Below are 13,338 nucleotides of genomic sequence, written 5' to 3' on the forward strand. Positions count from 1 at the left end.
TGAGTTTTTGGAATGAGTGACTTGATTTGCTGGTGTTGGGGCAATAGTTATTGGGGCAGTCATAATTGCTCTGGGACTGTCTGTGCGGTTGCAAGTTGTGGTAATTGTACCGCAACAGTCATAATTGAAGCAGGTGTTAGGGCTGGACTGGGAACCCAAAGCAGCCCTGGGAAATTTTGTCAGACCAGCCCAAATACGGTGCATAGCAAGCACAGCAGGCAAACCTGACCACTACAAGTGGGATTTGAGGGGGTTTCCCTTGGAAAATATAGCAAAAATGGTGCATTCTACAACCCACTTTTCATTATATATTCAATTGTATTCGTTTTTAAAGCATAGTGAATGATGAGCTTACAGAGCACCAGAATAAAACCATCTTTATGGGGCTCTTCAATGATTTCCTCACTATCACCCTCCAGCAGTGCCTCCCCTCTCTTAGCATTTAATTCATTTGTTTTATCGCACCTCTCTTACAAGTGTAGAATGTCGGGACATTTTACATCACACACACACACATACAGAGACAATTGATCCTACGTGTGTAAATCTATGTATAGAAAATGTTGCATAAGACAAAGAGGACTACAAGGTGTAGGATTCACATGTCATCCATAGTGGTAGGCATTTTTAAGCGTGCTTGGTCTGGGGAAGTACAAACTCCGGATTCAGAACGTAGAGTTGACTTTACTAATAAGAATTTATTTCTACCCAAACAAACCCTTTTTTAGAAAAAATAGGATAATGAAGCACTGGGAAGAAAACAAAACACACTAACCTAGATTACATTTGTAACTAATGCACTGTACAATTACAAAAGGCTTTCTGTGACAAAAGCAGTAATCCACTGAGTAATACAAATAAAATACTGTTCTGATATTTCTCTTTCCCAGTCTCATGCTACCTTCTCCCAAATATTCGATGCTTGGTATTGGTGGGTCTAGTGGGTGGCTTGATTTCGTACAGCTTCTTCTTCATCCTTCATTTCTAATTTCAAAGGCACCATATCTAGGAAAACTCAATGGCCCATCCTTTGCAGTAATCTTGCACCATTGACAAAACCACAGACATGTATGTAATCCCAATTCTGTCATCATATAATGTGCAAGTGTACCCTGGGGAGGCACTTCCTCGCCTTTCCATATCGAAATGGTTACATCACCTCTAACAAAATTATTAATTCCTTTAAAGTACTTCATGATCTTTACAAAGTTCAACAATAACCAATTCAACAGAAGAATCCAAATTCAATCTTTTGATTTTTTTACCCTAAATGTCAAATCTCCTTCACCAATCCTCTCACATTTTGTATCTTTGAAGACTTATTAAACATTATCAATGCAGTATTGACCTATCACAGTGTGGCATTCTGTGTCGTCATCAACCAATCACAGTGCAACAATACACCAACCAACCAATTCCAGCGCATCACACTATGAAGTATGATCTCGCTCCTTGCCGTAGTTCACCCTCCTTTACAATTTCTCGCGTACACACAATTCTACAACTTTTAACAAATGAAATTATTCAATCTTTGCCTGCTTCACTAAAGAAAATCAAAGCAATTCAACAATGGGAATATTAGGGTTTTTACACCTTCTGACTTTTTCCATAAAAAAGATTTTCACATTCGCAAGTGAAATCTAGACCAGTGGGAAATCTCCCTAATCAATGTAGCATCACCCTTTTCGCAACCAGGTTCTGACCACATCATTCAATATTAATACAATGACAACAGATTATTATAATCCCTAACTCAATTGTGTAGTGGACGGTACGTCCTAGTCTACTCCACAAACATTTAGCAGACGAGAAAACCATAAATTGCATTCTACACTTTTCTCTTAAGTTCAGTATCTATATGCCGGGATCTTAGGCTACGTCGAGCCTGATAACTTTTTAACTTCTCCACAAAAAAACAATAATTTAATGAAATCATTGAATTTAAATACCCTTAACACCTTAGGAGCTCGTAAACAAACCTCCCCAGTGCTGCGCTGTCCATTATCCAGTGCTGAACTGGACGTCCAGCGGTCGCACGCAGCACTGGGGAGGTAGTGCCCGTGACGACCGTTGGCCGACGGCAGCACCTAAAGGGTTAATCACTTCTCAATAACACAACAAATAATCACAAATCATGACGCATCACTTTATTAATACTCAAACAAAACGGTAACCACCTTTAACACAACTTGGGCCTCCACCTGTACAAGAATTTTGCCTGCACAACCACACGTAGAAATAACTCCCACGAATAAGCCACTCGAGCAAAAAGGTACAAAGCTACCCTTTAAGAAATGCATTTGTACTAAAGTAGCCCCTCTGATAGGATAACAATAAGGTTCATTGTTTTCACAACTTACAATCAATACTAGCATCCCAATACTATCCCAGGTCAGCAACAACGACTGGCCGCTCGCCAGTCGTTGTTGCTGACCTGTCTAACTCTTTATGCGTTATCAAAAGCCTGGGAGCCCGTGAGCTCGGCTGCGCAATTAACTCTGAAGCCGTTGTGAGGAGAACTTGTGTACCAGCGCTGAGAGCGGGACTGCGAGGACCAGAGGTGCTTGCGCCTGGAGATCGCGCGCACCTGGTGCCTCTTCCCGCCCCCTCCTCCCATAGCGCTTATTAAGACTCGCGGCCCCCGCTCCGCGGGTGCCGCTCGCCAGTCGTTGTTGCTGACCTGTCTAACTCTTTGTGCGTTATCAAAAGCCTGGGAGCCCGTGAGCTCGGCTGCGCAATTAACTCTGAAGCCGTTGTGAGGAGAACTTGTGTACCAGCGCTGAGAGCAGGACTGCGAGGACCAGAGGTGCTTGCGCCTGGAGATCGCGCGCACCTGGTGCCTCTTCCCGCCCTCTCCTCCTATTTAGGTCACCACTCTGACGCGGGACGCGCGCAAAGACCGTGCAAAGAGCGGGCCCTCTATGGCCCTCAGTGGCTGAAGTAGGCTGGGTTGGGCCCACTCATTAACATTTCGATTATTAGTTTCTATTTGTAAATACTGTAATCCAGTCTTTCTGTATTGATTGTGGCAACTATTGCCCTACTAGCAACTTAGTATACGTGCCTCATTGATTTTAAGATTTGGAAATATTTTGTTATATTTATTTTATATTTGATCATTGATATTGTATATATTGTTATCTTTCACTCCTTGTTATTGTCTGTAACATGACTGCAAAAAAGCTTAGATCTGGGAGACTGTTGGGGGGAAGATCGGTAGCAAAGACTAGATCCAACCCCCTTCGAAACAAAAATATTTCAACAATCCAGTTAAAGGGCCAAAATCAGATTTTCCATCTTTGGGAAAAATCGGTGGATAAGGTACCCCCGGTAAATATTATTGTTAAGAAGGATGTTACCTTAACTCCAACACATAACCCATCGATCAAGCTTTTTCCAAATGAGGCAGATTTGGGAAATCTCACTTTAAATCCATATTCTTCTGTGGGCACTATGCCCATTGCCCCCACAACTTGTGACACTGATAACTGCTTAGTTTTTAACTTAGATAATTGTAAAAAAATCAAGACCCCTCTAACATCTGCTGATGTCTTGTATAATGGCACTCTACACCTCCCCAATCTAAGGGAGGATTCAAATGAAGATTCACAGCCTTTGGAAATTGACCCAGCTCTATGTGAACGTTATTTGATGGATGAACCTAGAGTACTTCTAGACGCTGTCAAGACCCCAATTGGTGCTATCCCGTCTGGTCTCCATCTCTATAGCAGTACCCCCTCTTTTCACTCCCATGATCTATCTTTTCAGACAAATGTGTCGAAAAGCCCAATGCTCAATATAACGGGGATTGGGGCTATTAGCGATCCCAGCTTAAAATTATCAGAGAAGCCTATGTCTGAATACTTGATTTCCTTGGAACATCTACTGTCCTCAATTTTATCATTATTGAATAAATTTGTGGGTAGTTCTGACTGTGTTCTGGAATCTGTCACCCAAATCTTAAAGGCCCTATTATCTAAATCTACTGAAAAAAGTTGTGTACCTGACCCTCCTATTACTTCGCTACCTCAAACAACCTTAGCTAGTGTACCCTGCTTCTTACCCGAGAATATACCTGTCATACCTGAGTTAAGGGACTTTTGTCCTACTCTCAAAACATCTGCTTATAACTGTATAACTGATTCAGTCCCAGGTATTGCTCTAGTAGAAAACAGTGCTGTATTACCAGATGTTAATACTGCTAAGGCCACTATATCCTATTTTTTCTGAATATAAGGGGCCGGATTTGGAGAAAAAAGTGGGAAAACAAGGAAAGTATAAAGGAAAACAAAAGAGGAAATGTCTCCGTCGATTTAAAAAGAGGAGGCAGAGACAAATTCTCTTTGATAATCTCCAAGTTTCCTATAATTCCCCCTCCGCTAAGGTTGAAGTGGATAACGGATCTTTGAGGCATGACTCAATTGGGTTGTTTCCTGATTCTGGGGGGCTCCCTGCTATAACTGATGAAGCCATCACTGGTTGTTCTAATTTAAATCTGAGAGATCAGGGTGGAGAAAAAGAAAGGTACTTGGTCCCCTCTCCAGTGGTGGAAGTAAGAAGTTCCGTTGCAGCGATTTCTACTTCCCTTAACCCTACAGCTCCCTCTTTCCAGATACGGACAGAAAGGGGAGTCTTTGGTCAAATTCCTGTTCATTCTGTGATAGAAACCCGTACTGATTCATTGATCTTAGATTTTGTTCCATTATTTGATCTTGACTTGATATTAAATAGATCGTTTTTGTTGAAATGCTGTAAAGACATCGAGGGATTGAAATTAATCAAAACTAGTGATATTGACCTAGTAACAATATTAGGAACGGGGTCTATGTCATTTATTAGGGTAAGGTTCTATTCAAATTTGATAGTTAATCTTATTCTAAATAAAGCAGAAACTTTCCAGAGTCAGGGGATTGAGTGGTGCCCTTTACACCTCCATGTCCTGATAAACACAAAGAGAATGGCCTAAATAGGGGCTCTAGCCATGTTGGTTCTTCTCAACCCTTTGAAGACCTAAAGATCTGTGTCTCAAAAACTAAAAGGATAGTTACACACGTTATCCCCCCCCCAACAACAACAAACAGGGCTATAACTGAGAATGAACAACAATGGAATTGGTTACCTGGCGTTTTATCATCTAAGATGACAGATAATCCAAAACTGTTTTCCCACCTTTAGCAGCGTCTTTTCTGTTATCTCCTGGAATGCCGCCGGCATTAATAATAACCCCGAAAAATTATTGTATCTTTTTTCTTTGAATGCCGACGTAATCTGCATCCAGGAAACCTGGTGTATTGACAAACTGAATGTGGGGAGGGACTACTTTGTATTGGAAGCGGCGGCAACTTGCTCTAGCAGAGGTCATGCAAAAGGGGGAATTGCTTGCTTACTGTCCAATAGAATAAAGTGGAACTTCTCCCACTATACAGATCCCAGTAACCTTTTTCAGGCAGTGACCCTCTCCAATTTAGATAAAACAGAAGAGAGGCACCCTCTTGTGTTAATAAATTCTTATATACCGCCCGGCGATCCTTTTAATAATTTGTTGAAGCAAGTTTTTATTTTTATTAGACAAACTAAGGAAATAGCTCCTCTCTCTAATTTTTTGTTAGTTGGTGACCTGAATTGTAAAGTCTCCAATTATAGTTTGGAGCTCTTCAGGAATAAAGTAAAAGAGGAAGTCATGTTGCTTCCGCAAGCCCAATTCCCAGATAATATAAAAACAAATAAACGGGGAAAAATTTTGCTGGAGGAACTATATAGCATGGAGGGGCTTACAGTTAATGGCAGACTTCCATCAGATGTGCCTGCAAACTTCACACATTGTGCCCCCAATAGTAAATCTATTTTGGATTACATAATTGCTGATCACGCTATTTTTACTCTCTTAAGGGATTTGGTTGTCATAGAAACTACCCTTAGTGATCATAACGTGCTTATGCTAACTCTTCTAGTGGATACCCCCAATTCTGACTCCTGGACGGGGACGCGGTCTCCCTTCAAAAAACAGGAAGATGTTTCTGGGACTATAAAGCCATGAAGGGCCTGGAACCCATCCTTGAAGAAACTCTATCTAATTTAAATAATTGGCAGGGGGTGGAACAGTCCTCTTTTGAGGCTTTTATGAAGGAGATCATCTCTGCTGTAAAAAAATCGAATCTAATTAGGAAAAAAAATACCCTCCCGAAAGCAGTTGTTTCCCTTAACAAGGAAATAAACAAATTGGTGAGGGAACAATATATATGCGGTGCAGTAGAAAGATCTCGAAAAATATCTCTCCTCAAAAGAAGGAGAGGAAGGATAAAGAAAAAAATGAAAAAAGAAAAGGAGGATCTGCTATGGATTGGTTTGCGGGAAGCCGCTGCCCAAGGGAATTCCAGACAGTTCTGGACACTCATCGGTGAGGGCTGCGGCACACGAGTGCGCCCCCTCCCAATCCCTATCTCTGAACAAACTTGGGTCAATCATATTTTAAGCCTGTATGCTAAGAATGACCTGCAAGTGGATCTTAGGGGAATTGGGGAAGAAAGCAATTCTACAATTGAATGGCCCTCAGAATCCTCTATAGAATTAGCTATTAGGGATATGCGCCCATCTGGTGCTATGGGACCAGACGAACTTCCAATATCAGTTTTGAAACAAGATCCAACGTCTTGGAGTAAAATTTTATACCCCCTCTTCAGGATGTGTTTTATTAAAAAATCCATTCCACCATCTTGGAAGGGGAGTATTCTGGTCCCTATGTTCAAAAAGGGCAATAGAAATTTACCAACTAATTATCGTCAAATGGCCCTTTTGGACGCAATTGGGAAGGTGTTTTCTAAATGCTTATTATCCCTAATCAACGATTGGGTGGTATCAAAACGAATTCTACCATTAGAACAAGTAGGCTTTCGTAAAGGCCACGGAACTCTGGATAATCTTTCCGCCCTCCAGACAATTATAGATAAATACATAGGGGTACATGGCGGTAGAATTTACGTGGCCTTTATCGATTTCTCCACGGCATTCGATAAGGTTGACCGCCCGTTGCTGTGGAGAAAGCTCGCGGCCCTGGGGATGCCGCCTCAATTGTTAGATATGATTCAGGTGTTACATACAGACACTTGGTATCAGGTCTTGCAAGGTGGAGACAGGGGCCTGACCAAGATTACTCCTTCATGTAATGGCCTTAAGCAAGGCTGTCTCCTCGCTCCGCTTCTTTTTTCATTATATATTGCAGACTTACCTGCCTCTCTGTCCTCTTGTGAAGGTATAGCTCCAATTCTGGGCGGAAAACATATTTCATGCATGCTATATGCGGATGACATCATAATAATGGACCTCGTGCCTAAAGGTCTTGCCAAACGCCTCCTTGCTCTACATTTGTATGCAGATTCCCACTACTTAAAAATTAATGCATCAAAGAGCAAAGTTATGTGCATCTCTGGCTGGAAAAAACATACATTTTCGAATTTTTCCTGGTATGTGGGAGATGACAAACTCGAGGTAGTAAAGAGTTACATTTTCCTAGGAAAAGTATTTTGTGAGAGTTCGAGTGCCAAACCCCATATCGATAGCAGTGCTCGGAAGGCTCTATCGCAGGGGAGAAGTTTAAGTGCACTGTACTCGGCAATGGGAAGAAGGCACTATTCATATTTATTAGAGGTCTTCAGAGTAAAGGTGCCTTCCACTCTTCTATATGGATTAGAGTTAATCGATATAAAGTATTGGGACTTTTTAAGCAAAGTGGAGGGAAAACTGTTAAGAAGTATAACCTCTGTTAGTTCTGCCTGCTCTGTAGCCGCTTGCAGACTAGAGTTTGGTCTGCGCAGCAGTTGGGTGCAGGGCCTGGCAGCTGTTGTACGCTGGGTCGCAAGCATAGCCAGAGGAGAAGAAGGGACTATGAGGTCCCTTTTAAAGACAGAACTACTAGGAAGTTTAGGAGATCATTCCTTAATTGTTAGTAACTTCCGAAAGGCGGTATCGCTCTTGCAGTTGGAAGAGAGTACTCTCTTCTCCCTATCCGTTTCCCAACTAAAGACTGTCCTGAAAGAAGCTACTTGGGATCTGAGCTACAGACTTGACAGTACTTTAATCCTTGCTAAGAAGGGCGTTAATCCACTAACTGATTCATTCGCAAGAAAATTGGTGCAACCTTACGTAACTTGGAATTTGCCTCACAGCATCCGGAGATTCTGGTTTTTACTGAGACAGGACTTGTTACCTCTAAATAACCTTTTGTTTAAATGGTACGGAGTTTCTACAAATTGTCACCTTTGTCATCAATCCATTCAAGATCGCACGCATGTACTTTTTATATGTCCAGTGCTGCGTCCTTATCGACGTAAATGGCTAAGACAAATATGTATGCAAATGGGCATTGTAAATGCCAACTCTTTTTTGTTCGCTTTACATAATCCCCCTAACGAGAGATTCTGCTTCAACATTTTTAATTGTTTTAAATGTTTTCTAGATATCTTTTGAAGATTGACATGTGTATTAATTGCGTTTTCTGGTATTGCAGTATTTGTCATAATTTTCTTATTTTATGAATGGAATTTTGTATTTGTATTTTCTGACTCTTTTGTCGTTTGCTTTTATGTGGACCTCTAAGGAGTTCCAAAACATAATAAAGTTTTGACATTTGACATTTGACCTTCCATGCACTTTCTCACAGATAGAAACAGTGCTCACATCGAAACTAAATGCCAAACAAGTGAGTAAATCACAAATATACAGACTGTAGTAAAAGGGTTCAACATTTTATGCCAAATATTTGAGTAAATCACAGATATACGCATTGAGGTAAAAGGGTACAACACTTTCTGTGTCTTCCAATCAGACACACCTGCAAGCTCTTTACTCTGCACAGTAAACATGTCATATTCATGCTGTGTTCCATTTTGCAGGCGGGGTACCACTGAAGAGAATCTTCGACCCTATAATTGAAGCCAATATGGATGGTGAGTTTTTGGAATGAGTGACTTGAGTTGTTGGTGTTGGGGCAATAGTTATTTGGACAGTCGCAATTGGTCTGGGACTGTCTGTGCTGTTGCAAGTTGTGGTAATTTTACCACAACTGTCATAATTGAAACAGCAACACCAGCTGTCAGGGCTGGACTGGGAACCCAAAGCAGCCCTGGGAAATTTTGTCAGCCCAGCCCAAATGCGGTGCATAGCGAGCACAGCATGCAAACCCGACCACTACAAGTGGGATTTGGGGGGTTTTCCCCTGGAAAATATAGCAAAATGGTGCATTCTACAACCCACTTTTCATTATATATTCAATTGTATTAGTTTTTAAAGCATAGTGAATGATGAGCTTACAGAGCACCAGAATACAACAATCTTTATGGGGCTCTTCAATGATTCCCTCACTATCACCCTCCAGCAGTACCTCTCATCTCTCCATAGCCCCTCTCTGGGCAGTTAATTCATTTGTTTTATAGCACTTCTCTTACCAGTGTAGGGTGTCGGAGCATTTTACATCACACACACACACATACAGAGACAATTAAACCTACGTGTGTAAATCAATGTATAGAAAATGTTGCATAAGACAAAGAGGACTACAAGGTGTAGGATTCACATGTCCTCCATACTGGTAGGCATTTTTAAGGGTGCCTGGTCTGGGGAAGTACAAACTCAGGGTTCAGAACGTAACACATTGGTAAGAGTTGACTTTACTAATAAGAATTTATTTCCACCCAAACAAACCCTTTGTAGCAAAATTAGGATAATGAAGCACTGGGAAAAAATAAAACACTCTAACCTAGATTACGTTTGTAACTAATGAACTGTACAATAACAAAGGGATCTCTGTGACAAAAGCAGTACTCCACTGAGCTATACACATAAAATACTGTTCTGATATTTAACTCTTTCCCAGTCTCATGCTACCTTCTCCCAAATATTCAGTGCTTGGTATTGGGTGGGCCTAGGTGGTGGCTTCATTTTGTACAGCTTCTCCTTCAACCTTCATTTCTAATTTCAAAGGCACCATATCTAGGAAAACTCAATTGCCCATCCTTTGCAGTAATCTTGCACCATTGAAAAAGCCACAGACATGTATAAATCCAATATAATGTGCAAGTGTACCCTGGTGAGGTGCTTCCTCATCTTTCCATATCTAAATGGTAACATCACCTTTCACAAAATTATTAAGTCCTTTAAGGCACTTCATGATCTTTACAAAGTTCAACAATAACCAGTTCAATAAATGAATCTAAATTCAATCTTTTGATTTTCTTCCATAAACGTCAAATCCCCTTCTCCAATCCTCTCACAGTTTATATCTTTGACGACTTATTAACCATTATCAATGCAGTATTCACACAACACCTGACCTGTCACGGGGCATGGCCACGAGGCGGATGAGAGCGGGCGCCGACCCCGTCTTTTATCCTGTTTAAGAGACGCAGTACGAAGCCCCCAAACCCCTGGGGCGACAGTGGCGTGAGGCTAGAGGACCCGGTGCCGAGAGAGCTAGTTATGCAGCGGGGCTTTCGAGCGATCTGTCGGCTAGAGGGGGAGCCAAGTCGCGGACACAAGATGGCGGCGTTGGAGGTCTGTGTCCCTGCTGGCTGCGACGGAGGCTTGGAGTGAGAGCACTGGGAAGGACCGCTGGCAGGGAGGACTCCACCAGAGTGGCCCCAAGATGGGAATCGCTAGAGGGGGCGAGGGTTTTCTGCCCCTCGAGCTCCTGGAGCTACCCAGCAGGGAAGCGCGGCGGTTGAGTACTCTAGCCGTTGGTGGATCCAGGGGGGCCCTGAACGGCTGTTGAATGTCTGGAACGCCTAGCGGAGGAGTGGCAATGGACTGTGCCCGGTCGCTGTGAGGAGCAGGGCGAGCGTATTGGTGGGCACCCCCTCCCTCTGCTCAGGAGCGGAATCGGTGACCTCACGGAGGCTTGGAGGCACATCGGGCACAACGGGGGCGGCTCGTGCCCGTGAGCGGGGCTGCCCTGACCCCCTGGCAGAACTGTGGCAACCCCAACGGAAGGGGAAAAGTAAGGCTGGTGCACCTAAATGGGGCCGCGAGTCGGGGCTTGAGGCAGGGGAGGACTGTTGGAGCCGCTTGCGAGACAACCCTGTTTGCTGTGCAGAGGAACGGCCTTGTATTGTAAGGCACATGGAGCTGCTCTTGCTGTGGCGTATGGTGGAAACCAGCGGGGCTGGCCGAGACTTGGAGCCCTGGGGCTGAGTGTAATTTAAGAGGCAGTGCAGGGCAGCAACTGAGGAGAGCTGGAGCAGGGTGACGGACCGGGAGGAGAACTGCCCCGGCGAGGCTAGCATTGCAGAGGAGCTGTTGGAATAGGCAGCCGGCCTGCTCCTGGCTACTGCTTGTTTGGCAGAGGAATCCCTGAGAACGGGACGATTCCAGCGGGGAGCGACCTAATGCCTGGAGGGAACTGCTGACCGAGTGGGGTTGGACGAACACGTTGCCCACTTGAGGAGCTAACAATCATTTCAACTGAATCTGTAGGACGGAGGAAGAGGCGATACTTGGCCAGCTGGTGGGGCCTAGCAGGGCGAGGAGAAAATGAGGGGCTAGGAGCGGAAGCGTATGGAATAACCAGAGAGTGACCGTAGCAAGGGGAGACTGGAGCAAGAACACTGTGAAGCGAGGGGGCTGGCGGCAGTGACATGAGGAGCAATCCCGCAGCTGAGACGACTAAGGGGCTGTGCGACGAGCTTGGCAGGAGCGGGCACTGAAGTGGTGCTGTGGCCCAGAGCGACGAGAGAGACTCCGCAGCTGGAGACCGCTGGCCTGAAGTGGGACCCGTGGCTGGAACGGAGCCTATGATGCCCAGCTAGAGAGACGCTCGCCTGGAGGGTTGAGACTGCGGTTTGGTGCGGCCCAGCTGGGCTTGGTGGTCAAACCTGTCGGGGGTGTGTGAGTCTGACAGAAGGCGAAGAACGGTGTCCGTGAAAAGGAGGAGCCTTATAGCGGGCTCCTGATGATCTAATGACCTTGAGACCTAAGGGACCATGGGGAAGCCAAGAGGGAAGCAAGCGGGGTGCCAGCGGAGCAAGAGAGGGATCGCAACAACGTCCACAAGGGATGCTCCTGCAACAGGCCGATCAAGTACTGAAAGCCATAATGGACACCAAGGAGGCCTTGCAACTGGACATAGCGCATGTGATGCAGGGTCTAGTGTTGCTCAGAGCAGACCGCGCCTAATTGGCCGACAGGGTGAAACAAACGGAGATAGCCATAGAAGTCCTGGAACCAGCCCAGAAGTCGATGGCAGCGCAGCTCCTGGAGTGGCGAGCAGAGAAGCTGAAGGGAGGAACCAGAGAAACAACATTCGGGTGGTGGGGCTGCCTGAAGAAGTGGAAGGCTCCAATATGGTGGAATACTTGGAGGAGTGGTTGAAGGGGACCGTCGCAACGGCGGGACTGTCTTCCTTCTTTACGTTGGAGAGGGCCCACAGAGTGCCAGCCAGGCCTTTGGCCCCCGGGAGACCGAAAAGGCCGGTGGTGGCCAGGCTGCTTAATTGCAAGGATAGAGATCTACTACTGAACAAAGCCAGGACAGCGGGCTCCTACACAGTAGACAACAGCAAGGTGACATTGTTCCCGGATTATACACCTGAGGTCCAGCGTCGCAGGGTCTCGTTCGTGGCAGTCAAATTGCGAATTTGAGATCAGAAAATGTGCTGATGTTTCTGGCATGCTTGAGGATAATTATAGACAACAAGATGTCATTTCATGACAGCCCTGAGGAGGCCTGGGACTGGCTGGAGATGTATAAGGCAGGAATCGGAGAAGTGGGTAGTGGTGTGACTGCAGGCACAGAGGGACCTCGACCGCACAGACTGCGACGCAATCGGCGACATCCCCCAGTAGCCGACAGACGCAAACGGAGAAGGAGTGAACAGCCGCTTTGCAGGCCGTCAGGGCTATCTCGCGAGAGGCGGGGGGGGGGTGACCATCCCCAGCGGTGACGGAATCGGAAGAGGGGTTCTTGGAAGAGGACAATGAGCAATCGGAGACTGGGAGCCTGAAGTTGCCTCATGTGACAGGTGGGATGGTGGATGAGATCGTAGATGGGTGATGTAGACTCTGTCTGGACATTGGTAGTGCACTGGGTGGGGGGCTGGGTGTGGAAGGAGGGGCTAGCTACAGACTTGGTTGGTCGGTACCTGACTATTGAGAGCTGGGGAGTGGGGGCGCTGTGGAACATATGTGGAGGAAGTCTTGCAGCCCTATAGCCCCGGAAGAGGCTAGGTTAGTGTTAAGGGGGTCAAGCGCAGGATGGTGGGATACTAAGAGTCCGACTCTCTGAAGCTTAGGGCCAGTTTGTGTGGGTCAGCTCCTTAGGGGTGTTGGGGAAGCATTTGAGAAGTAGTTTGGA

General features: G+C 45.1%; 1 protein-coding gene across 1 annotated transcript in view; it reads left to right on the forward strand.

The window, feature by feature from the left end:
* Positions 1-8,892: 8,892 nt before the first annotated feature.
* LOC144785066 (bone morphogenetic protein 1-like) overlaps positions 8,893-13,338 on the forward strand; it is a 45,742-nt gene continuing 41,296 nt past the window's right edge. The window contains exon 1 of the mRNA XM_078664177.1: positions 8,893-8,942. Within this exon, the coding sequence (XP_078520303.1) occupies positions 8,936-8,942 (7 nt within the window). The 5' untranslated portion in view covers positions 8,893-8,935. The remainder of the gene's footprint in view (positions 8,943-13,338) is intronic.

Source organism: Lissotriton helveticus, chromosome 10 (assembly GCF_964261635.1).
Source record: "Lissotriton helveticus chromosome 10, aLisHel1.1, whole genome shotgun sequence".
Taxonomy (NCBI): domain Eukaryota; kingdom Metazoa; phylum Chordata; class Amphibia; order Caudata; family Salamandridae; genus Lissotriton; species Lissotriton helveticus.